This window comes from Physella acuta, unplaced genomic scaffold (assembly GCF_028476545.2).
Source record: "Physella acuta isolate Inbredline_101_S28 unplaced genomic scaffold, ASM2847654v3 ptg001565l, whole genome shotgun sequence".
In the NCBI taxonomy this organism is placed as follows: Eukaryota; Metazoa; Mollusca; class Gastropoda; family Physidae; genus Physella; species Physella acuta.
The window spans coordinates 36,703-60,972 of record NW_026733079.1 but is presented as its reverse complement, the minus strand read 5'-3'; the positions used below and the strand labels follow the sequence as shown (position 1 = coordinate 60,972).

Sequence of the window (24,270 nt, the reverse complement as noted above, 5' to 3'; positions counted from 1 at the left end):
AGGACGTAGTTGGCTGTGTATGACTGAAAGTTGGCTTATGTTTAATCACAACCATTCACCGCAGAGCAAAATGGCACAGAATTCTTCAGTAGCTTAATCCTATATCACAGTCATAGACGCTTATACAACATAGATTTACAACAAATGCCCAACTGAGAAAGTTTGCGGCTTACAACGAAATGTCTATCTGACAAGGACACACCAAAGAACGCCCAACAGAGTTCACCCATGAACCAAACCACATCATCACCAACATCGTCAAACCACATCATCACCAACATCAAACCACATCACCACCATAGCCCCAATAGTCCACCCATGTACAAAACCACATCATCACCAACATCGTCAAACAACATCATCGCCGACATCAAACCACATCACCACCATAGCCCCAATAGTCCACCCATGTACAAAACCACATCATCACCGACATCGTCAAACCACATCGTCACCGACATCAAACCACATCACCACCAGAGCCCCAATAGTCCACCCATGTACAAAACCACATCATCACCAACATCGTCAAACCACATCATCACCGACATCAAACCACATCACCACCAGAGCCCCAATAGTCCACCCATGTACAAAACCACATCATCACCAACGTCGTCAAACCACATCATCACCGACATCAAACCACATCACCACCAGAGCCCCAATAGTCCACCCATGTACAAAACCACATCATCACCGACATCGTCAAACCACATCATCACCGACATCAAACCACATCACCACCAGAGCCCCAATAGTCCACCCATGTACAAAACCACATCATCACCAACATCGTCAAACCACATCATCACTAAGATCGTCCTCCTTCACCCCCACAGAGCCCCAACAATGAAATAAATTGCTCAACCCGTTTCATTTTGTCTATCCTCTGACCCCCTGCCCCCCCCCCCCTCCCCCGACCATCAAGCGAGTCTGGAGACCCCAATCCAATCCTTGTAGTGAGAAATCAAAAGCCAGAAGAACCCTCCAGTTCTCCCCTATTGATCACCGAGTGTAAGGACAGGGCCCATTACTCTACCACGATTGGGACAGGGCCCATTACTGTGCTACACCCTTGTCACGCCCTCCCCCCCACCCACCCTACTGGGTGAGCTATTTTTCAAGGATAGGTTAGAGGTTAGAGGTTAGGGTTAGCGCGAGGAATTATTTTCAACGAGAAATCGCGATGGTGTTACTGAGATGGGGGTTGGGGGGGGGCATGTTTTTCTAAGTCAAATGTCACCATCTCCCCCTTCCACACTTCCTCTCTGTCATGATTCTCATCAGAACTATGACGGTACGTGGACACCCCATGGAATTCTGGGACACGTTGACACATCGCATCTTCTGTGCTGGTATTGTGGTGTATACACACTACACACTTTAAAAAAATGCATTTAATTCAGCTTTAAAATTTCAAAGCAATACTGGAAGCTATAGCTAAAAAAAAAAGAAACTTATAAATTTTTATTAACCTTTTTTGTAAAACAAGGACATATTCTATCTCTAAAACAGTGTTCGGTAAACTTCTTTGAGAAAACAGCACAATGTATACATTATTTCTAATGGTAGAAATAGCTATTTTTGAGTTGGTTATAATAAACAACTGTAGGAAGGGGAATTACCAAGAGAATGATCAAAAGTTATGGGATAGAGAATGACCAAAATTTATGGGATAGAGAATGACCAAAATTTATGGGATAGAGAATGACCAAAAGTTATGGGATAGAGAATGACTAAAAGTTATGGGATAGAGAATGACCAAAAGTTATGGCATAGAGAATGACCAAAAGTTATGGGATAGAGAATGACCAAAAGTTCTGGGATAGAGAATGGCTAGATATTATGGGATAGACAATGACCAAAAGTTCTGGGATAGACAATGACCGAAAGTTCTGGGATAGAGAATGACCAAAAGTTCTGGGATAGAGAATGACCAAAAGTTCTGGGATAGAGAATGACCAAAAGTTCTGGGATAGAAAATGATAAAAATTATGTGATAGAGAATGGTCAAAAGTTATGGGATAGAGAATGACCAAAAGTTATGAGATAGAGAATGACCTTCTTCTTCTTCTTCGTTCTTAATTGTGAATATGGTGGAGGATTCAGACAACAAGTCCAACTTCGTGGACAAACCGGACTGTGGTCTCCAGTTTGGCAGGTGCCCCATACAATTTTCCCTGAGTGGGGTGGGCTGGGGCCAGTGTCTAACTTGTGCCTGGCTATACAAAGTACATAGAGAATGACCAAAAGTTATGGGATAGAGAATGACCAAGATTTATGGGATAGAGAATGACCAAAAGTTATTGGATAGAAAATGATAAAAAATTATGGGATAGAGAATGGCTAGATATTATGGGATAGACAATGACCAAAAAGTTATTGGATAGAGAATGACTAAATGTTCTGAAGTAGAGAATGACGAAATGTTCTGGGATAGAATGACCAAGAGTTCACTACAACTGTAAAATGTATGTTCCATGATTATCGATTGGGGTAATCGCCCCCCGCCCCCCTCTCCACCTCCTCCTTGGCCCCCAACAACACGTGTGTAATGTGTAAGGACAATTTCAAAAAACTCACCAACTAAACCCATGTAAGCAATTAGCGAAATACGGATACACGTATATAACTAACGTACTGGGTTAAGTCTAGGATTAGCGACATCACGTGCTGACATTTGATTCACAGGGGACGGGTGGGGGTGGGGGTATGTGTGTGTGTGTGTGTGGGGGGGGTTTATGGGGGGACGGGGGGGTAATGGGTGACGATTCGGGTCCTTCACGACAATAATAAATTAGTCTTCGGTCTGACCACGTGACTCAGGGGTGGAGTGGTGAAGACCAGAGTCAAGTTGAGGGAGGGGGAGAAACTACTATAAGGGTGGGGGTGGAGAGGGAGAGTCTCGTGACGAAATGGAAGAGGAGGGTGGGGGAGGACAAGTCGTCTGAACGACACCAAAGTGGGAGTGTCGTTTTAGTGACTAATTCTGTAGGTCCTGGTGTGGGTTAGGGCCCTTGCTCTGAGGTTACTCGATCACGTGATTCCCGATTTGCATGGAAACGCTGGCGGTGTAAAAATAATTTTTTTTTGTGTGATGAAGAATTTCAAAGGTGTATTTATTGAAGTGCACGTTCTGAATATTTACTCAATGTAATTTAGTAGGCCTACTCTACTGCTAAATGGAGAAAAAATACACGAAATACACGTTTGTGCTAGATTTAATTAAATTATGTGAATTTATCGTAGTTCAAAGCTTCGATATTATTACAAAAATTATTTAAACATAAAATTACCATTGCGAGAAGATGATTTCAGCTAATTCGAGATTTGTGCCGCTCAATAAAACATTTTTTTTATTTTCTTAAGAATTTCAGGACGACACTAGAAAGGAAGAGTTATTACAACAGAAGTAACAATTACTTGAGATAAGACACCAAATGGGATACCAACATTTTAAATATAAAATATTATATTTTGTGTGTGTGTGTATGTGTGTGTGTGCGTGTTTGTGTGCTGTAATGTGTTGGTGAAAATCTACTTACGTTAATGAAATTGCAATTTTCATAACTTTGTCAATTTTTAATTTGAAAAAAAAAGCAATTTCATCAGCGTTAATATTTTACTATTTAAAAAAATGGTAATATAGTGTACATGATTCGAGTTAATATTTGTAATAATCAAGAACAAATAATAAGAACTATATCAAAAATCATATTTTAGGTAACCAGTATTTTAATGTAAAATGTGTTATATCCATTTCTACTGTCGTGAATTGGTTAAAATATACTGACGACATTGAATTTTTATAATTTTCATAACATTTTGTTACTTTTAAAAAAAAAAAATTTCTTCAGCGCTGATACTGTACTATTTTAAAAAATTCTGAAAATGTAGTGTACATGATTTGTGTTAATATGTGTAAATAAAGTGTAAATAAAGAAGAAATATGATAGCTATATCAGACGAGGGAGGGGGTGTAGTTGACATACGTGTCCATATAAATACACGACGCTGCGCCAGAAAGACGTCGCTGATGTTTACCCAGAGAGAGACACAAGAGCAACTGGTCAAGGAAATTAATGGGAAAAGAAGGAACCAGTCCCAGAGGGGCGACAGCCGCCACGGTGCTAATGTTGTGGAATCATTGTCCAAGCGTCCAGTCTCCGCCTGGTAGGGGCTCTCGCTGTCTGTTGGATTTCTGACGAGCGCGGGGGTTTAAGGCATCGTCTGCATCGGTCAACAAACGGCGCGAATAATTATGAATTATGTTTCCCGCCTTCCCCCCTTCGGCCTAGCAGACGTCAATTTCTCATCGCGGACGTGTCTTCCGTTTCCGGCAGGACAAATTTTCCCCCGGGTCGCCTGTCCAAACACGGGTCTGGGTCTGCATGTTTGGTTTAACTTCAGGAGATATGGCCTCTATCTCTGGGTGGGGGGGGGGGGGGGATCGCGTCATCTCTTCAGTAAACTAGGGGGGGGGGGGTGTTCTTCTGGAGCCATAACAATCCTTGGTGACAGAAGCGATCTAGCATGCCCGGGGACTTGTCGTCTCTTCCCCCATCCTGGCTTTTTATCGCCAGAGTGTTGATCTTGGGGAGTGAGCTCTTGCGGAGCGCCGCGGCTATTCTTACTCTCAAGAAATCTTGCATGCGATGGCATGGACGTGGCACAAAAAAAAATCTGCAATTTTTTTTATTATATTGTTAAAAAAAAAATCCCCCCCCCCTCCCCGCGCCGCTGTTTATTGGTTTTTCTGTGACATGTTATCATACTTGTAGACTCCTCTCTCAAATCTGTGATGGAATATAAACATGGCCTCGAGTGCCGGCGGTTTGCGGGTGATGCGTCGTGTGTTTGCTTAGGACGGAATGGAGATGATCTCAGACGCCAGCGTCATAGATATAGAAGCCCTTGTCTCCAGCGTGACAATCGTGGGGCTGGAAACGCCATCGGCATATACATCATGTGCATATATATATATATATATATATATATATATATATATATATATATATATATATATATATATATATATATATATATATATATATAATATATATATATATAGGCCATATATATATAAATGAAGGTACATGTATACAAGATCATAGCGGTATTAGCACCGCGAATGTCACCAAAGGTTTTTAGTATAAAACTGTCATCTAATTTCAAATTGAGGTTTACAAGGCCGAATACTAAAATTAAACAAAAATGTACTGAACAAGAGTTTGTTAACACTTTTTTTACAAAATGGACCTGATAACAGAATTAAAACTTGATACGAAATGGAACTTTAAACAAAATGAAATCTGAAATTCACCAACGAATGCAAGAAACACACCGGAAAATGACTATTCTTCAACTTGCCATGACTTTCATAATGTGCATTATGAAACATACCATAAGATAAATTATTCAGTTGGCGATAATTACGGATTGGCTCATTACATCTGTGACTAAAATAGGAGTCACTCTAACAACTCGATAGTCGACAGATGTGCATCTGATGTGAGTTTGTGGGCCGCAGTGGCCACATGTGCAACTGATGTGGGCTTGTGGGCCACATGCTTAGAAAGCAAAACAAAAATAAGTCTGGTGTTTTGATAGCACTAAAATCAGACTCATTAAATTTGCTGCAAGAAGTGGCATATGTTTTCTGAATCTACCCCCCTCCACCCTACCCCCCCCCACTCCTTCTACTCCCAAAGCTAAAGAGATGATTATAAAATATTGAATCCAAATAAATTATGCACATTTTAAGAAAATAGTCCGACTTTCTTCACTCTTTCCAAATACCTGGCAATCGGCGAAGTAAGCATTCACAAGTCATATTAGACCCACTGTTGATGTTTTCCCAAAAAAAAAAACAATAATTCGAACTGATCAGTTGTTACACAGCTATACCAAAGTTTTAACTAATGTTACATGAAAAACATAACCACCAAATTGTGATACGAGTTGTTGAAATAACGAGATGAAATTTTAGAAAAAAAAAAGTTAAATAAGTAACAAAATAACATCGGCGTTGTAGGCATTGTGTATTGTATGTGCTGTGTATAGGAGGTTTGATCGATGTATGCTGTAAGCATATGCAGCGTAATTGCTGTATGTATGATGCATATATGCTGTATAAATATTTGATGCATTTATATTTATGTGTGCTGTAAAACTGTGTGATGCATATATGCTTGTATGCTATATAATTATGTGATGTATGTATGCTGTGTAGATGTGTCTGGTATGTATGACGTATGCTTGTGTGATGTATCATTGTGTGATGTTTGTATGCTATATAATTAGGTGATATATGTATGCTTGTATGATTGTGTGTATGCCGTATGCTTGTATGCTGTATAATCGTGTGATTTATATATACCGTATGCTTGTGTACTTTATGCTTGTGTGATGTTTGTATGCCGTATGCTTGTGTGATGTATAATCATGTGATGTATGTCGTATGCTTGTATGCTGCATAATTGTGTGATGTATATGCCGTACGCTTGTATGCCGTATGCTGGTGTGATGTGTAATCGTGTGATGTATGTATGTCGTATGCTTGTATGCTGTATAATTGTGGTGTATATGAGCAATATGCTTGCATGCTGTATAATCGTGTGATGTATGTATGCTTGTATGCTTGCATACTGTATAATCGTGTGATGTATGTATGCCGTATGCTTGTATGCTGTATGTATGCCGTATGCCGCATGATTGTCATAAGCTTCCACCAACCGGAAGTTCCAGCCGTCCTGTTTTTCTTTCCTCCATGTGAGCGGGGGGGGGGGGGGGGAGGGGGAGGGGAGGGGTCGGGACAGGAAGTTTACCTGCTAGCCACCTTGTTTTAAAACGCTTTAAATCGATGCAGGTGCGCTTGAAAAGATGGCGTTTCAAAAACATTCATTTTAATATTTGACGGGAAAAAATACTAATAATAACAATCTAACCTGCTAGGGGAGATTACGATTTCTTTTTTTTTTTTTAATTCGGGGGAATTAAAAAAAAAGGAGAGGTGGGGTTAATTTGAGAATTTTATTTGTTCAACGAGATCAATTTACCGAAAATATAGCACATGCTTTTTTTTGACGCACGTAAACTGTTAATGTGGGCAATTAATTGAATAAAGGGGCGGGGCATGTAAATGGGTAGGGGTGGGGAGTTGTGCGTTAAGTGAAGGATATTTTGACAGGAGGTGGGGATTAAGGGATGAAATCACAGTTCAAATCGTAAATAGGACTCACAATTCTACCTGTAATTAAAGACACATTTAATACTCGGATGCCGGTAAAAAAAAAATACGAAAGAATAACAAGAGTTCTTTCCCTTTAAAGAGATTGTAAATAATATACCCTGTTCTTCTCTGACTCGGATATAACATTTTTGATATACAAAGCGCTTATAGTTGGGTTATACGTGTTTGAGGTTCTAGTATGGTATAGCGAAGAGCATATTAAAACTATCTGAGCTAGAAGGTCTGCTTAAGCTTTGTCGGACACAATTATTGGGGTTTGTATCGATGCAATATAATTACATTACATGAAAGTCTCGAGTCTGTATTGCTCCAGTCCGTAGAACGTACCTGAGTCGACCCAGCTCTAAAAAGTACCTGACTCAAATTAGTCAAAGAAAAAGCGACTGGGCATAGTGCAGACCAGACGATTCCTTTATATGGCGAGGTCAAAGAAACAGGTGAACTCTACTTCATCTGCCTTATGGAGCACTATTTTCGAAAAGGTATCTTTTCTTTACACGATAAGATAAATACAGCTCGACTGTCTCTACAGGTTAAATTTGCAAATGTTATTATCTATCTGTACATTGATCAGTTATAAAACAAACAAAAGGGCGACTACCAAAGGCTGGCCAATGGTGTATGGTATGCAGACAACCCAATGCTAACCTCCAGTTCAGGCATGAAAGACAGCAGACGACAGCAGATGTCGGAGGGGAAGAAGGTGGTGAAGCAGACAAAAGCCCTCAATGGGATGTAGAGCCGGGGGGGAGGTGGATTGTAACGACGATGGAGATGTAGTAGGTTGATAATTTAATCGGTCCTATACTAATGTAGAGAAATGTGTGTCATGGACTTCAATACAAGTTTATAAATAAAACTAGTTAATTAAAGCAACCTATTTTACTTTGTATGTACTTTCCATTTAATAGTGTTAATTAGTTCGAAAATGATGTATATATTATGAGGTGTGTATTCCATTTTAAATCATAAAATATTTAACGCGATAGAGTAAAGCAGACAATATCTAAATTATGTACTGTAAGCCTTTAAGAAAGAAAAGACTCATTTTTAGACAATTGTTTGTTGTAAGCCGATATGATTAAATCGTGAAAACAAATTGTACCTTTTGAGGAGCGGATTGTGTTAAATAGACTTTTTAAAATGTAAGAAACACATTCAAGAACCAATCCTGTGTAATATATGTTCTACGTGTGTCCTTCCTTAGTTCTAAGTTAGTTCTGTTGTAGTTATATCATAGAGCTTCTTCAGCACTTTTTAAATCATTTTCTAGCAAGTTTAAGTTCGATCTAAGTAAACATAAACATATAAACTATGCAAAGTTGTATCTTCGTATACGTAAATTATTTGTTTGAGATGTGTGTGTTTATGTCAACACTAACATAGCTGCCATTAATTAATTGTCCGCTAATTGTATTATGTAGATTTTTACGATATATATTTAAATATTATGTATAGCTCTTTGATCTGCTAGTATGGATGAAGGTATGCATTTTTACATGACACTCGGTACCATAGAAACTAAGACACAACCACAGGACACAGATTTAAGAACACAAACAGTAGAGGACAGAAATTAAAAGACACAAAAACTAGAAGAGAGAAAAACCATGGGATACCAAACTAAAGGAGAAAGAAATACAAGCACAAAAAAAGTATAGGACACAAAAACTTCCGGATACAAAAACCATTGGACAAATACAATATAGGACACAAAAGTAGAGGACATAAAATTAGTGGAAAGACTTGATATACACCCATACGTGCTATAATCATAATTAGTTGTTAACTAGCATTGTATAATATTAAAAAAAAAGATTAATCAAAACCAACACTGCTGTCGTCAATTCCTACTGGGTTAACCTGTGGACTGTAGTGTATGTTGATGTGTAGTCTTACAAGATAGTGTTCAATGTATGTACTAATTAAAAAATTAATTAATTACTCACCATGGGCGACCCAGCCGTGACTGCACGTCTCACAGTAGCGCAGGCTCTGTTTCCCAGGGGCGAAGCACTCACAGGGACAGGCAGGATGGGTACATCTAATGGCCTGGAGAAGTAACAAAGATGGTTTGCTAGTCACACTCAGCCGGCAGTCCCGTGGGGGTCTCTCCCGGCCCGGCATCTCACGGGATATCGTGTCTCGGAGTCGGAATAAGCCGGAGTACAGGTCGTTCATGCTGAGGCGGACACTATGGCCGCTCAGGTGGCCCCGGGTGTTGCACCAGGCCATGGTGGCCGCGGTGGCCGCAGAGACACAGTTGGCCCCGCCGAGACCGATGTAGTTTCTACTCATGGTTGGCTTAGAGAGCCCAAAACATCTTTCTTTATTAAAATAATCACAGCCGTTGTTTCCGATAAAACTATTCTAGCTTAGAAATCTCTAAACGTCTTTTTATATATTAAAAAATCACAGCCGTTTCAGATCTAATACCATAACTTAGAAATCTCGAAATATTTTTATTCTTTAAATTCACAGCCTTTGTTTTTAATCATCGTTTTATCAACCCAACCTAAGAGATCCCGGAAATATTGAAATCACAGCCGCCGTTTTTCCCATTGTTTTCTTTAAATTACTCATACACTTTTAACAATCACAGCCATCATTTAGTATGGATTCGTGTACTTATCACATAATACAAATCACATGTTTATTTCTATAGTTAGAACCTACGGGAGGATGCGACAATCTCCCGCCAAATACGTCAATGCTCCGCTCCATTTCAAAGTTACCAGATTTTTTTCAACAGTTCTCTATTGTTAGGTAACACGTCGCATAGGGTTAATAGTCACTATAGTTTATTTTGGTATTCAATATTTTCAGTTTTTAATCATTTTATAAAATTCCGTTGTATACACATTTTAAAAAGTTTTCTTGGATATAAACTTAAAGCATAAGATTAATTAGTAACTAGAATAATTTTATTGCTGTAAAATAAAGTGCACATTTTAAAAATTATTTATTTTTACTATTAATAAAAATCCCAATTAGTGTCAGGTTTATAATAATGTTTTTAAAAATATTAACGTTTAGGAAATCATTACTAGTGCTAATGTTTGAGAACTATAAAGAACAACATATGTATTTAAGAGAGGATTGTCAAGAAAATGTTAATCAAAATGAAGTAATCAACCAGTTAATTAGTTCATTGTTCACTAAAATAAAAGTAAGTATTTTAATTTTTAGTACCACTTCTGATAAATATTCTCGAAAGTTACTTCATCTAATTATCATATATTTAAAACCATTTTTTGAATTAAAAAGAATTTGTCAAAATTAAAAAAAAAACTACTTTAAGAATTTACTGCTAGATCTCGATCTAGTATTTTTGTTTTAAATAGTTAGCCTTGAACAAGAATATTCCTTTTCACTTGTTTAAGTAAATACCACTAAACGATTAACTAGTTATAGAAAAACAACAGCTTCCGCATACATAGTATATCCGTTCACAGAAAAACCTCCAAGAAAAGCGTCCACGAATTCCCGATTATCAGATGTTTTTTTTTCCCTGTCCGCAGCGCAACTTCCTGCTCGTTGTACGATCAAACCGCTGGGCGGGCGCTACAGCACAGCGTCCACACCGTGACCACAGCAGGTGAAATAAGATGCACCCCCAAACTGTCTTAAGACAAAGCCGCACGGCCGCTCATCAAAATAATACGGTGCTAGTGACAGCATCGAGTGAGAGTCGTGATAATTGAGACGAAAATTTTCCTTGAGTTGGCGAGACCGGTGTTCTTTCTTTTTATATTTTATTTTGTTTCGTCGGTTGAAAAAAAAAAGGGGGGAGGTGAGGGGTTAAAAAATGGGGGGAGGGTTAAAATGTACTCACGTTCAGCGAGTTTTCGTAAATTTTTTTCTAGGAGAGGGGCGGGGCTGGGTGTGAGAGAGAGAGATGGAGAGAGGAGGAGGGGGGCGATGGGTTGAAAACGTGTAACGTGATTTCATCTCATTATGAGCCGGTGATCTGCCGTCTTTCATCTCAGCCTGCATCGATGGGTCCACGCGCTGCAGAACGCGGGCCCGATGCCGGCCCTGCCCCCCCTCCCTCCCCTCTCACCCCTCGCTAGTCAGAGGCATTCTGTTTTAGAGTCGTTAAGTGAATACCACTATCCTTAAAGTTATAAAGTCAATGGCATTTCGTTTAAAGTCAGTGAATATAACTAAGTTTAAAGTCATTAAGTAAACACCACTTTCCTTAAAGTCTAAAAAAAAAAAGCTATTTAGTCATTTAAATGAATGCCGCTACTACAATCTTAGTAAATGGCATTCAATAAAGTAGTTAAGTGAATACCACTACCATTTATTCTTAACGTCAAAAAGTCAATTGTATTTTGTTTAAAGTCAGTGAATATAACTAACTTTAAAGTCACAATTTAGTCATTAAGTGAATACCACTATCCTTAAAGTCATAAAGTCATTGGCATTCCGTTTAAAGTCAGTGAATATAAATAACTTTAAAGTCACACAGTGAGCACCACTTTCCTTAAAGTCACAAAATGAATAGCATTCTATTTCGAAATTAAGGGAATGACGCTATCGCAATCTTAAAGTCACAAAGTAAATGTCATTCAATAAAGTCATGAAGTGAATACCACTACCACTATCCTTAACGTCACTAAGTCAATGGCCTTTTGTTTAAAATCAGTTAATATTACTAGCTTTAAAGTCACAAAGTGAATACCACTTTCCTTAAAGTCACAAAATGAATAGCATTGTATTTAATCATTAACTGAATACCACTGCCAATATCCTTGCACTCATAAAGTCAATAGAATCCTCTTTAAAGTCATTAAGTAAAAACTACTACCACTACAACTGAATAGCATTCTATTTTAAGCCAGTAACTGAATAGGCCTACCACTATCGTTAGCGTCACAAAGTATATACCACCAAAGTCCTAAAGCGGTAGTACCATTGTATACAAAGTTCTAAACTAATTGTTTTTGTTATTAAGCTACAATGTCTGTTCACAAAACCACAAATGTGTTTTCAGAAATTAAAAAAAAATATTCTCAAAAGTCACAAACTATGTCAAATTTTCTTTTCCTAAAAGTCAAATCCCCCCCCCCCCCCCAAAAAAAACAAACAAACAAAAAAACAAAAAAACACAAGTCTTATAGTTAAGTTTCCCGATACCTCTATCGACCCTAACATTTAATTAACCTAATTTCTTCCCTTTAAGCCCCGCACCCCCCCCCCCCATCAACACGCTTACCTTAACGCGTGTAAAACGCCTGTCATTAAACTTCTCGATCCTGCGCCATATGTTAAACCTAACCCTTACCTCCACTCATACATGACCCCCCACCCCCCTCCCCCACCCCCATCTGGTTTACCTGTGTACCCAGAGTCGACCCAACGTCGATGCCGTCTATCTCCCCCCACCCCCCCCCCCCCCACATCCACGACGGCTATGAATAATTTAAAAGAGGTTGCCAGAACCGGATCCGGAGCTTAGTGCCGGCGAGCCGCCCCGCCCCTTCCGGTTGTACCAGTGACGTATCAAGCACGGGCTCGCGACTGGTTAGAACTCAATATACAGGGGGTAGGGTGGGAGTGGGGGTGCTGTTTAGCTAAATAGTTGTATCAATTCATTTGTTTTAAAAATAAATCTAAAAAAATAATTTCTGTCTTTAAACTTATAAATTAAGAAAATAAGTTTGAAGCGATTTTATAATCTTAAAACTTACATTGAAGTTTAAACAAAAAAGAAAATTGACATTGAATGTTGCATAAAAAGCACAAGATACACATTGCGTCAGTTCTGATCAGTTAATCCCCCCTTTGTGATAATCCACGTTTTAAACTTCTTTAAACTAAAAACTTTTGTTTTAAAAAAAAGCTAGCTAATTAATCTTTATACATTTATACAGAGTTGAGTATTAAAAACACATCATTTTTTTAAAAAAAAAAAACTTTTTTTAAAAATCACAGTAAACGTAAGGTTGTGACTGTTGTTTTTTTTAAAAAATCAAGATGTTTGAATTTAAAAAAAAAATATACGAAGATGGCAGAAAGGAATAATGATAAGCTATAAACTTCTCCTCAGACCATCTGGTGTCACTCAGAAAATCTTTTACTTTTCTTTTGATCTCTCCGCCGGAATGATAAGAAACGCTTTGCAGACTTTTAATTTGAATTATTTTTTTCTCTCTGCGGAGTCGCCTCCCCCCAGCCCGTCACCTCAATGTGCCAAGGTCTACCTTTCACCCCCTGCATACTGGTGCGAAACACGTGGAGAAAATATTGAATTATTTGTTTTCTTTTTTAAATCTTTAAGAAAATAATATTTTTTTTTGTAAATCTATTAAAAAAAATCGCGCATGCGTAATCTTGAATCATTTGTCTAAGGAAGATTAAAAAAATTCATAAAAAACGTTTTAATAACAAGCTTTTATGTAATGATGCACTAAAAAGTAGAAAATAAATTATAGACTACTATTTAAATAACTATAAAGAAAAGCGTGGGTCACTTTAGTATCTATTGGATACCTTTACTAATGTTAAGGAAGACACCCACGCTTTTCTTTATAGTTATTTAAATAGTAGTCTATAATTTATTTTCTACTTTTTAGTGCATCATTACATAAAAGCTTGTTATTAAAACGTTTTTTATGAATTTTTTTTTCAGTACTTTACATGTTTTATTTACAATAGAGTTACATGACTAAAAACCATTGCGCGCCTACTGAACATCACGTTCAGTAGGCGCGCAATGGTTTTTGAACGCAGCCATTACGTGATGGCGCAGCTATTGAAGGTGATGACGCGTGTGGTGTGGTTGGCTAGACATGCCTACTAATTCGGTCCAAATTTTAATTAATTAATAAAAAATTAATTAGGCATCCAATTAAGTCAAATTTAGTTTCAGATTGCATTGTCTTCATGTCTTGACCCACGTGCTAACTTTGAATCGTATCGGTCTAGTAGAACTGTCCGAATTTTCACTCCTGCGTTTCCGTCAAGACAGACAGAGGAAGTGAGTTAAATAAAAGCTTGTAAAAAAAAATGTCTTAGCTGATTTTTTTGGGGAAAAATTTCTGCCTTTAAATCTTCAGTGTCGAATGAGCAATTTGGAACAAATCGTTGACTTATAAATTGACAGTAATAGTATAGTATAGATATATAGCATTTAAGATACCTATCTGGAAATAAGCAACGAAACTAGACCATATTTCAGATACCGAGCTACAAACAAGTCTAACAAAAAAAAAACATATACCAATCAAAAACAAGTCTAAGAAAAAAAAAAACAAGACCATTCAAATACCGATCTAGCGATAAATATAGAAAAAAAAACTAGACTATTCAAGATACAAATCTGGAGACAATTCTTGCAACAAATCTTAAGATAAGTTTGTGAAAAATGTGAAAAAATCTGGTAACAAATGTTCCCGCGACCCCTGCAACAAATCCATCGTTAATTCCTACATCCCCAACATCCCAAATGGAGCGGTGGATCTTATCCATCCGTTCATCTCTCCACACCAAGTCACCCTGGGCGTCCGGCTAATTTGTGTCGTGGTACATAGAAGGTTTTTTTTTAAACATAGATTCAGTGGTGCAGTCACACAGTGGGTTCGTGGAGATTAGGTGGATGGTGGTGGGGTGGCAGTGGGGTGAAGTGGAGTGGTGGAGTGGTAGTGGGGTGGTGGTGGAGTGGTAGGGTAATTGTAGTGGGGTGGTAGTGGATTGGTGGAGGGGTGGTGGAGGGGTAATGGGGTGATGGTGGGGTGAAGTGGAGTGGTGGAGTCGAAGTGGAGTTGTGGTGAAGTGGTAGGGGAATTATAGAGGGGTGGTAGTGGAGTGGTGGAGTCGAAGTGGAGTTGTGGTGGAGTAGTGGAGTGGCAGGGGAATTGTAGTGGTGGATCTAAGTGGCGTAGTTGTGGGGCAATGGGGAAAAGTTGTGGATCAAAGTGGAAATATGGTGGAGCTGAGTGAAGTGGTGGTGGAGTGAAGTGGAATGGTGTGAGCTTGCTATGTGCAATAAAGCTACACACAAGAGGTGAGTACGGGAGCTTAATATGTGAGCTAAATCAAACGTGTATTTGAGCTAAGCTACCCCAAACATTACCTACACGCCGCGACACCTGATTAAAGCTCCCAATATTTTATCCCGCTCATGTGGGCTGTACTTCGATAATCTTCCAATCATCACATCCCCGCTCCCCCCTACTCTCTTTATCTCCCCCTTCCCCCACCTCAGTTCCAGACATACGTCCAGAGTTTACCTGTGTGTGTCATGTTACCTGTGATTCCAGACCCGAGCAGGTAAGGTTCCCCCAGCCACACCCCACCCTTTACCTGCCCACAACCCCCCCCCCCTCCTTGATTCCCACCCCAACCGCAACCTGGCCACAACCTCCCCCTCCCCATTTTTCGTGGCCATTCTGGTTTTGGCCAGCCAACTACGACCCTCCCTCCCCCACCCCCACGCGCCCTCCAGGACAGCAGAAGATGCTCCCTGAGTTTTACCTTTCTCTATAGACAGGTACACGCCAATAGCAGGCTTCTTTGTTCTCAAAATTTATTTGACGGTATCGGCTTATTACATTTTTTTAAACACATTAATGCTGGCTGACAGCTTATAATTAATGCTCTAGTTTAATTTATTTTTATAAGTAGACCTGCATGTTAAAATCTACGGATTCTTTAGCCCAAAAAAAAGACAGAAAGACAATATCCACTAACTTACTTACATATATATATATATATATATATATATATATATATATATATATATATATATATATATATATATATATATATATATATATATATTCCTCTTTAGGCCTAGTGCAGATGGAGTAGAGTTCATTTCAATCTTGACCTCGGCATATGAAAGGATAATGTGGTCAGCACTATGCCCAGCCAATTTTATTTTACCTAACGTGAGTTAGGTACCTATCAGTGCTGGGTGGACTTAGGGACGTTGGACTAACTTAAACCAGGTTTCGGGTTAGCAGTCCAGCGCTAGACCACGACGTCCCATAATATATGCATACATAGGCCTATATGTACGTTTATTTATATCAGGGGTCTCCAAACTACGGCCCGCGGGCCGGATGCGGCCCGCAAGGTCCTCTCATCCGGCCCGCGGGGATCTTTTTGTCCACGGAAAAACGTTTGTTGGTGATGGCTGAGGAACTTTGCCCAGAAAAATCAAAGACATGCCTGGAAGAAACTGGCCCCCGAACTGAAATTTGATAGTTAATGCGGCCCTCGGACTGAAAAGTTTGGAGACCCCTGATTTATATCAATGAAAGCTATGACTGATTCACACTACAGACCTGGGTGAAGGAAAAAATAGAACATTCTAGGGAGAAGGAAGAAGTGATATTCTCGGAGTCATGCTGTCCCCAACTACAACACCATGATGTCATGAGAACGACAAAATAAAGCTGCCCCCCCCCCGTCGACGCCCCATCTCCCAGGCTACAATCACGTGACCAGCGGCCATTGATTGTTGCATGGGGTACTGATGTGACACGTGACCGGGGAATATTGGACCTACATGGAAGACGACTTCGGACAGATTGACTAAACGAGCTCTGTCAGTCGAGCCTTGAGAAATAAAACGGTTTCCGTTTTACGTGGTTCTTGGGGGGGGGGGGGGGGGTATTTACTTTTTAATTTTTCTTAGAGGTTCTAACTTTGGAAAATGAAAAAAAAAATATATGTTTTGTATGTGCTTTTCGACAATATAAAAAATTATCATAGATAACTTATTTTACTTTTTATTACAAAATTTCACTCATCGCTACTGTTAGTTCAGTAGTTCAAACTAATTTTATTAAAACTGAAGTACTGTTGATAATTTGTCGCCAGTGCTAAAATAAAATCCTCATTTCAAAATAAAGGTATCCTTTGGCGTGCTAGAACTGTTAAAACTCTAACTTTTCCTCGATAAGGAAAATAAGGCGGGGATTTTAGCCGATTGGTGAAGAAGGAAGTACATTTTTACCGACTTTTAGCCTGTTAATACAAATCAGGAAAACCACGTCCCATCCCCTCCACCGTAAAGATGAACAGCCCTCCCCTACCCTTGCTCATACACGCATATCCTATAATGATCATACTTTCATTAATTCTGTTACTTTACTTACACAAATTAGCGACACTTTCAACATCCTTCTTCATAAGAACCCCCACCTTTGTTGAACGTGATGTATAGAGGACCCACCTCACGCGACATACAAGTTATATAACTAACATATACTAGGTCTAGAATAAGGTAAACTGAGTTATCACTTAATCTTATAAATGTTAATTTGTAATTTATGGTCGATTAAAAGTAATTCGATAATTAATTAAAATCGATAAACATCATAAAAAACTAAACTCTCTGAAATATTGATTCAGTTGTCGTTATGTCGACTATTATGTGAAGAACATCTAAGTCCAGTTGCCCGTCACTCACTGCTCCATCCCCTTCCCTCCCCCCCCCCCCCACACTTAGTTTACAAGACAAACTAGCTAGCTGACCATGCCAGCTTAATACCGGTGCCTCGTTAGAAAGTCTATTGTCAAGACACCCTGAACCAGGGGATGGGGAGAGCGGGGGGGGGGGGGGGGTGTCGGGGGGGGGGGGGGTACGACAAACGTGACTGATTGAATACTACTCCCCATGAGTGACCCCGCCAATCATTTTAAACCACGGCCCGGGCCCTGTCCACACAAGAATGGGGACGTTTCAATCGGCTAATCGGTCACTTCGTCTCTAGGAGTTCCAGAAGTTTCTGGCAGAGTCAAGGGTCCGCGCGACATTAGAGGTCCCTCGTGGCATTAGGGGTCTTTACGACATGATGGGGCAGCGTGAAATAAGGGGTCCTTGTGACATTAGGGGTCCTTGTGACATTAGGGGTCCTTGTGACATTAGGGGTCCTTGTGACATTAGGGATCCTTGTGACATTAGGGGTCCTTGTGACATAATGGGACATAGTGAAATAGAGGGTCCTTGTGGCATAAGGGGTCTCTGCGACATATTGGGACATCGTGAAATAGGGGGTCCTTGTGACATTAGGGGTCCTTGTGAAATTAGGGGTCCTTGTGAAATTAGGGGTCCATGTTACATAAGGGATCCTTGCAACATGATGGGACATTGCGAGATAGGGGGTCGATATGACATGGGGTGTACATGTATCATGGTCCCCATCGAGGTTTAGATATTTTAAACTAAGTCGAAATTCTAAAATTCTAAAATTTAAAATATGCGTTAAGATTTTTAATTTTTTTTTATAATTTTTAAATACAATATTCTAATTCGAGATCTGAGTCGCAAGAACAATAATATTTTATGAAAAAATATACCGATCAGCTCAATAAAACTCACTCAAAGTTTTTTTATTTAAATATTTTACAGTAATTGTAAAATCGTAATTATTTATAATTTCATTGACTATACGCTCTTAATGTATTGATTAACTAAAACACTAACGAAAACAATCCTGTCTTTTTTCCCCGGCTAAATGTTTAAGGCCCTTGTTGATTATCCCCCTTTCCCTCTCCAATTTATGACCACAACCCGGCGTTTAGCTCCCTTTATCTTCCCCTCAGCTCTCGCTTCACTGCTCACCCCGGTGTGTGCGCGCGCGTTCAACGGCTACTGAACAGAAGGCGGTGTGCTAAAAATAGACTTCCCGCGGCCTGCAGGCGAGCCCTGGCACTTGATGCCCACCCCTCGACGTCTCGTTCCTTAGTGTCAACAGAAAGTTTTGGGGGGAGAGAAAAACTTTTGAACACCCGCGCCCGTGTGTTACAGGGTACGACTGTGTTTTTTTTTATCAAAGAAAGGGGGTATTATTTTGTCACATTGAACTATATTTTGTATCGTTTAGTAAAGATATTAGTGCTTATATTCGTATATAATCTACATTCGGTTATTCTACATAGGGAAGGAGAAGATTTATCCCCCCTCCCTTTTTCACTTCGGTGCCAGACTTCACCTGGAAGTCACAGCACGGCTCGACATGACGGTTGGTGTGGCGAAATCTCGGGTCCCGTGTGCTAGTTTTAATAATTTATTTTTTAAATACACCGTCACACTAAATGTCAATATTTCTATTATTTATATAATAAGATTACTAACGAAGTAATGATGGATCGTGGCTTACCTCGAGAGGTTTCATGGTCGAAGTCTGTCTGGCATGTGTTTTCTCCGTCGCAGGATCACACGGCACCGTGGGGCTAGGGTGTCTCTGGGACGGCTGAAAAGCACACAAATGCCAAATTTAGAACTGGTGTGCGCGTCCACGGCGCACGTTCAGAGCAAGACGTAGGTGTCTAGAGTGGAAGAGGGACGCGAAGATTTTTTTCGGGAGTGAGGGGGGGGGGGGGTATGTTAAGAGGTGGGACGTGGGGAGGAGAGGAAGAGAGCGCGAGGGACGGGGTGCTGGTAGTGTCACCCCTGCTGGCACCGGGTCTGGTGATGGGGGATAGACCCGAGTCAAATCTATCTGGCATTAACTGAATATGTACCGCCGGGGCTACACATACACACACACACACACACGTACATACACGTGCGCGGGTAATGCCAGGGGGGAGGGGGAGGCTAACAGACCATCCTGTAGACCTGTAGAAATATGTTGGTCGTCCTCTACACGACTGCCTACCTTTCTGCGTTGACTCACTCGTGGTTCCAATGTGTGCGTTCTTACAGAAACATGTTGCGCCGTTACGTATTGAGCTGACTCGCTCACTCGAGGGTTGACACAAATACATTGGTGCCGTGCATATATATATATATATATATATATATATATATATATATATATATATATATATATATATATATATATATATATATATATATATATATGTGTAGAATGTATATTATGATTGGTAGTGCGTACTTACAAATACACATTGGCCTACATGTATACATATAAAACATATATTATTATAATTATATATAGATATAATTTCTCGCATATATGCGGACCCAGTTCTAGATAGATCTCTACAAATAGACACACAACCGTATAGTTAAAATGTGTAGACTACATAATAATACTTGTCTGTAATCACTTAGTACACTGCCACTTTAAAAAAAAATGTACAGATAATGTACATATAATGTATGTACCAACCATGTTATCTCCAGAACTGCTCATACGTTATGTCACCAAGGAGACAGCGGTCCAATTTTCTTAATCTTACATCACGTGATCGACTGACCAGTCACTGACCACTGAAACTGTACCTCTACATAAAGGCCGCGTGCGACAACTGAATTATCCCGAGATCTTGAACATAACACCGAAACACCGAAACGAATTGCTCACTAAATTCACATTCCTATCTCTTCCATATGACTACGTCGATTCTACTCCTATGTCCGTTCTGGTTTTGAGGAAAAGGAAAAAAAATGTCAAAGACAGCACCAGTCAAAGACAGCACCAACAGAATTTATATATATCCTGGTACGCTTAAGGAAAGAAATGAAGAAAAAAAAAAGATATTTGAGATTGGGGACGCGTTGCTCCCCTACGAAATGTTGGCGGGGTGCGATCGGCTTTAGGATCAATACCTGAAACAGCGACGCCAGCGGCGGCATCAACGGATGCGGCGACAGCAACAGTTGACGACCGGGCGACGGAAGCGCGGGAGGGAGAATGGGGTCGGGGTAGGGAGGGGAGGGGGGTTGGGGGGGGGGATGGGAAATATCCCCCGCGGACCAATGTCGCAGATCCCCTAAACACTGGCCAAACATCCAAATCGAATTGGTCCCGTCAAGCGATAATAACCGATCGATATTGGCGTCGTGCATTGCTACTCCCCCACCCACACCCCCGTCCCCCCCCCCACCCCACTCCCTCCGTCCCTGTGATGCCGACAAATGTTAGGAGTCCTACAATAATTACACGCTATACAGAGAAAAAAGGGGGCGCTCTTGACCAATAGCTGAGGCCACTCTACAATCATTCCAACGATGGTTTTAAGGTAAGGGTGGGGGTAAGGGGGTGGGTGGGTGGGGGAGGTTGTCACATGGAAATTAACTTATCTCGGGTGAACTAAACAAATGAACATCCAAAGAGACGGACAATTGGGTCGTTGTGGGGGAAAAAATAGAAACAAGGGGAGGTAATCATACACTTGTGACAGGGAGACAATTTGTCTCGTTCACTGGGGAAGGGGAGGAGTGGGGGTGGGGGGGACGGGGGGGACGACAGTTACGCCATCTTTTTGTTGAGCTCATCCATGGGTTGGATTGACAATCATAACCTGATCTCCGGGAGGGGGGGGGGATTTGTAGGGTGTGGGTGGACGGTGGTGGATGGATTTATTTAGATAAATAAAAATTTATCTTCCAATTTTCTATTTTAATGAAAACAAATAAATCAATTAAATATGAAACAATGAGTTGATTAAATATAAAATACTGATCATGGCATTGATAAATACCTTGAAAAAGATAAATAAAGGTTTGGCATTATAAAAATTTGCTTGAGCTTTAACGAACAGAAAAAAATAATTATTGGTTGACAATTTATAAAAAAAAAAATAATAATAATTAACTGGTTGGGCACATATATAAAAATTAATTAACTCCTTGACTACATGTATAAAACTAATTAATTGCATGATTAAATATTATGGAACAGTCAAGTTATGAGAATATTGCAAGGGGGATTTAACGCACCGCTTCCACTAAATAAAAATAAATAATGACATGACGTAATGACTTCATACTGTCACGTGACCCAACCCATCGGCTGGTTCCAAGTACAATTTAAAAAAAAAAGAATTATATAAATATAAATTTAAACAAAAATTACAATTTCGACAAAAGGCGTTTTTCTATTAATTAAAGTAAAAAAAGACTTTGGTCTTTTTAAAAGAGATTCATTAGTCTGCCGCTGTTTTTGGGGTGATTTTATAATAGAAAGGTTTTACTTATTTTGACATAAAGCTATTGAGACGAAAAGATTGGTCGTGTTTCTTGTTGAGGGTTAAAAATAGTAATGACATGTTTTGTACTGTTTGTATCTAATCTTGTATTTACATTTTTAAACATCTAATTATTTTAAAATTAGCATTTGCTATTCATTTTAACAACCTATTTTTTAATAAACTTATGTATTTCAACACAGTGCTCCCTTTCAAATTTTAATTATAAAATTCGCGGTGACTAAAATTGTTTCATGACCTTCCTAAAGCGACCATTGTATTTTACTGTTATATTTAAAGAAAGGAATTTGTTTTCTTTATTTTTCCATGCAATTTAATAGCTTGGTATTAAATAAATAATATATTTTACTAATAAGTACAATGTAAAAGTATAGCCTAATAGTCACTATAGATTAAGTATCAAATTGAGTATTTCCATTCTTATCGTTCTAGTAGAAACAGGGACAAATTATTTGCTATGTATAATGTGTCGCTTTTTTGCGTCAGCATGGAAGCTAAGATTTGTAAACATTGGCTCACAGGGAAGGCTGAAACTACATAGCTTTCTCCGCTATTTGGTATTGAAACACCAGCCTTTTATTTAAAAAAAAAGTTTAGTAAAAAAGGTTTAGCTTTTTGGACAATGGAAAAAAAATTACGATAGCTAACAGATTAAATTAATGATGTCAAGTTGTTTATAAAAAAAAAAATGAAAAAAAATTGAGAACATTATTTGTTATAAATTTTCTTGACCACTGTAAACTATGACATAGTGTATTAGCATAAATTACATGCTCTAATTATTTTAATACACCGTCTTTATTTATAGAGAGTTAGTTGAAGAATTAGCTGTATCTTTTAAAAAAAAATAATTAAATGTGTCTTCAGGAAGCCAGCAAGATTTGACTTATCCCAATGATAATTCCAGTGCTCTGAACGACGGGTATAATGTACTAAAACACCTTCACAGCAGGTAATAGGCCTGCATGTACGTCATTAGTGAAGTCTTAAGAGTGAACTGTAGGATGAAACCCACCCCTCCCACCCCTCACCCCCTCCACCCCCATGAAATTTCCTGTTCAAGGAAACTTCATTTAAACAAAAAAAAGATCATATGTAATCTTTGTAAATATTTCTAATTTCCCACAAAAGGTACCCATACATAAATACATACATATTTAATACCACCAGCTAATTTATAATTTTTTACATTGACGTAGGGTGCAAAATTAATAAAATTATAAGCCTAAAATAAATTTAAAAATTTATCAATAGTAATATTAATGAGAATTTAAAAGCAAGGTTGGGAGTAAAATACGTTTTAAGCTGTCAATGTATTCTATCTGTCGTGATGTTATGAACAACGGCGGTATGGTGTGTAAGAAACGATGGTGGGTTAGCCCCTCCATTCTTCGCTTGAAAAGAAAAAGCAAATGGTTCAAGTGTTTAGCGCTTCTGCGAGACTGTCATATACAGCGTCCATGTGTGCTTCATCCGGGAACCGTGCACGAGAAGTAGATGGTGAGCACACGGTAAGAACTCAGGGGGGGGGGGGGTGGGATGGGAGGGGGGGGGGTGAGAGGGGGATGGGACGAGATGACAGATTAAAGGGAAGGAACTCTACGTTAACCTAGGGGACAAGGGGAATTAATGAACTGGCCTAGCAACAAGTTTTGTAAAAAAAAAAAAAAAAGGAATCATAAAGAAAGAGAGGGTACGACTTGTAGAATGTGAACATATAAAGGACGTCCCGGGCCAGGGCAGTTTATGCCTAGAAACAGGAGACAGACTCGTCTTGTAAACAGCGCCGTGGACGGATGAGGGAGCGATGCGGGGGCCGGGGGAGTGATAGCGAGGGCACGGTGCTATCCGTGGAGCCAGGACAGGCAAGCGCTGTTTGCTTCCCCCCCCCTCCCCCCTCTTTCTCTCTCCCCCCGGTGTCTCAGGTTACCGGTTCCAGAAGACGTCTTTCTTTCTCTGGCTCGCGGTGCCAAAGTTGGGTCAACCTCTCCCTGACTTCGGCTGGTGGAAAGGTAAAATAGGGGGGTGTGGGGGTGGGGGTGGGGGGTGGTGATGGTGGAATAGTTGGGTCAACTTCTCATGACTTCGGCTGGTGG

The 24,270-nt window shown here is 39.6% G+C and overlaps 1 protein-coding gene across 1 annotated transcript in view; it reads right to left on the bottom strand.

The window, feature by feature from the left end:
• Window positions 1-19,456, bottom strand: part of LOC131928907 (zinc finger protein basonuclin-2) — a 43,695-nt gene extending 24,239 nt beyond the window's left edge. The window contains exons 1-2 of the mRNA XM_059285075.1: window positions 19,375-19,456; window positions 9,205-9,307 (exon numbers count right to left, since the gene is read on the bottom strand). Of these exons, the coding sequence (XP_059141058.1) occupies window positions 9,205-9,307; window positions 19,375-19,389 (118 nt within the window). The 5' untranslated portion in view covers window positions 19,390-19,456. The remainder of the gene's footprint in view (window positions 1-9,204; window positions 9,308-19,374) is intronic.
• Between the last annotated feature and the right edge of the window lie 4,814 nt (window positions 19,457-24,270).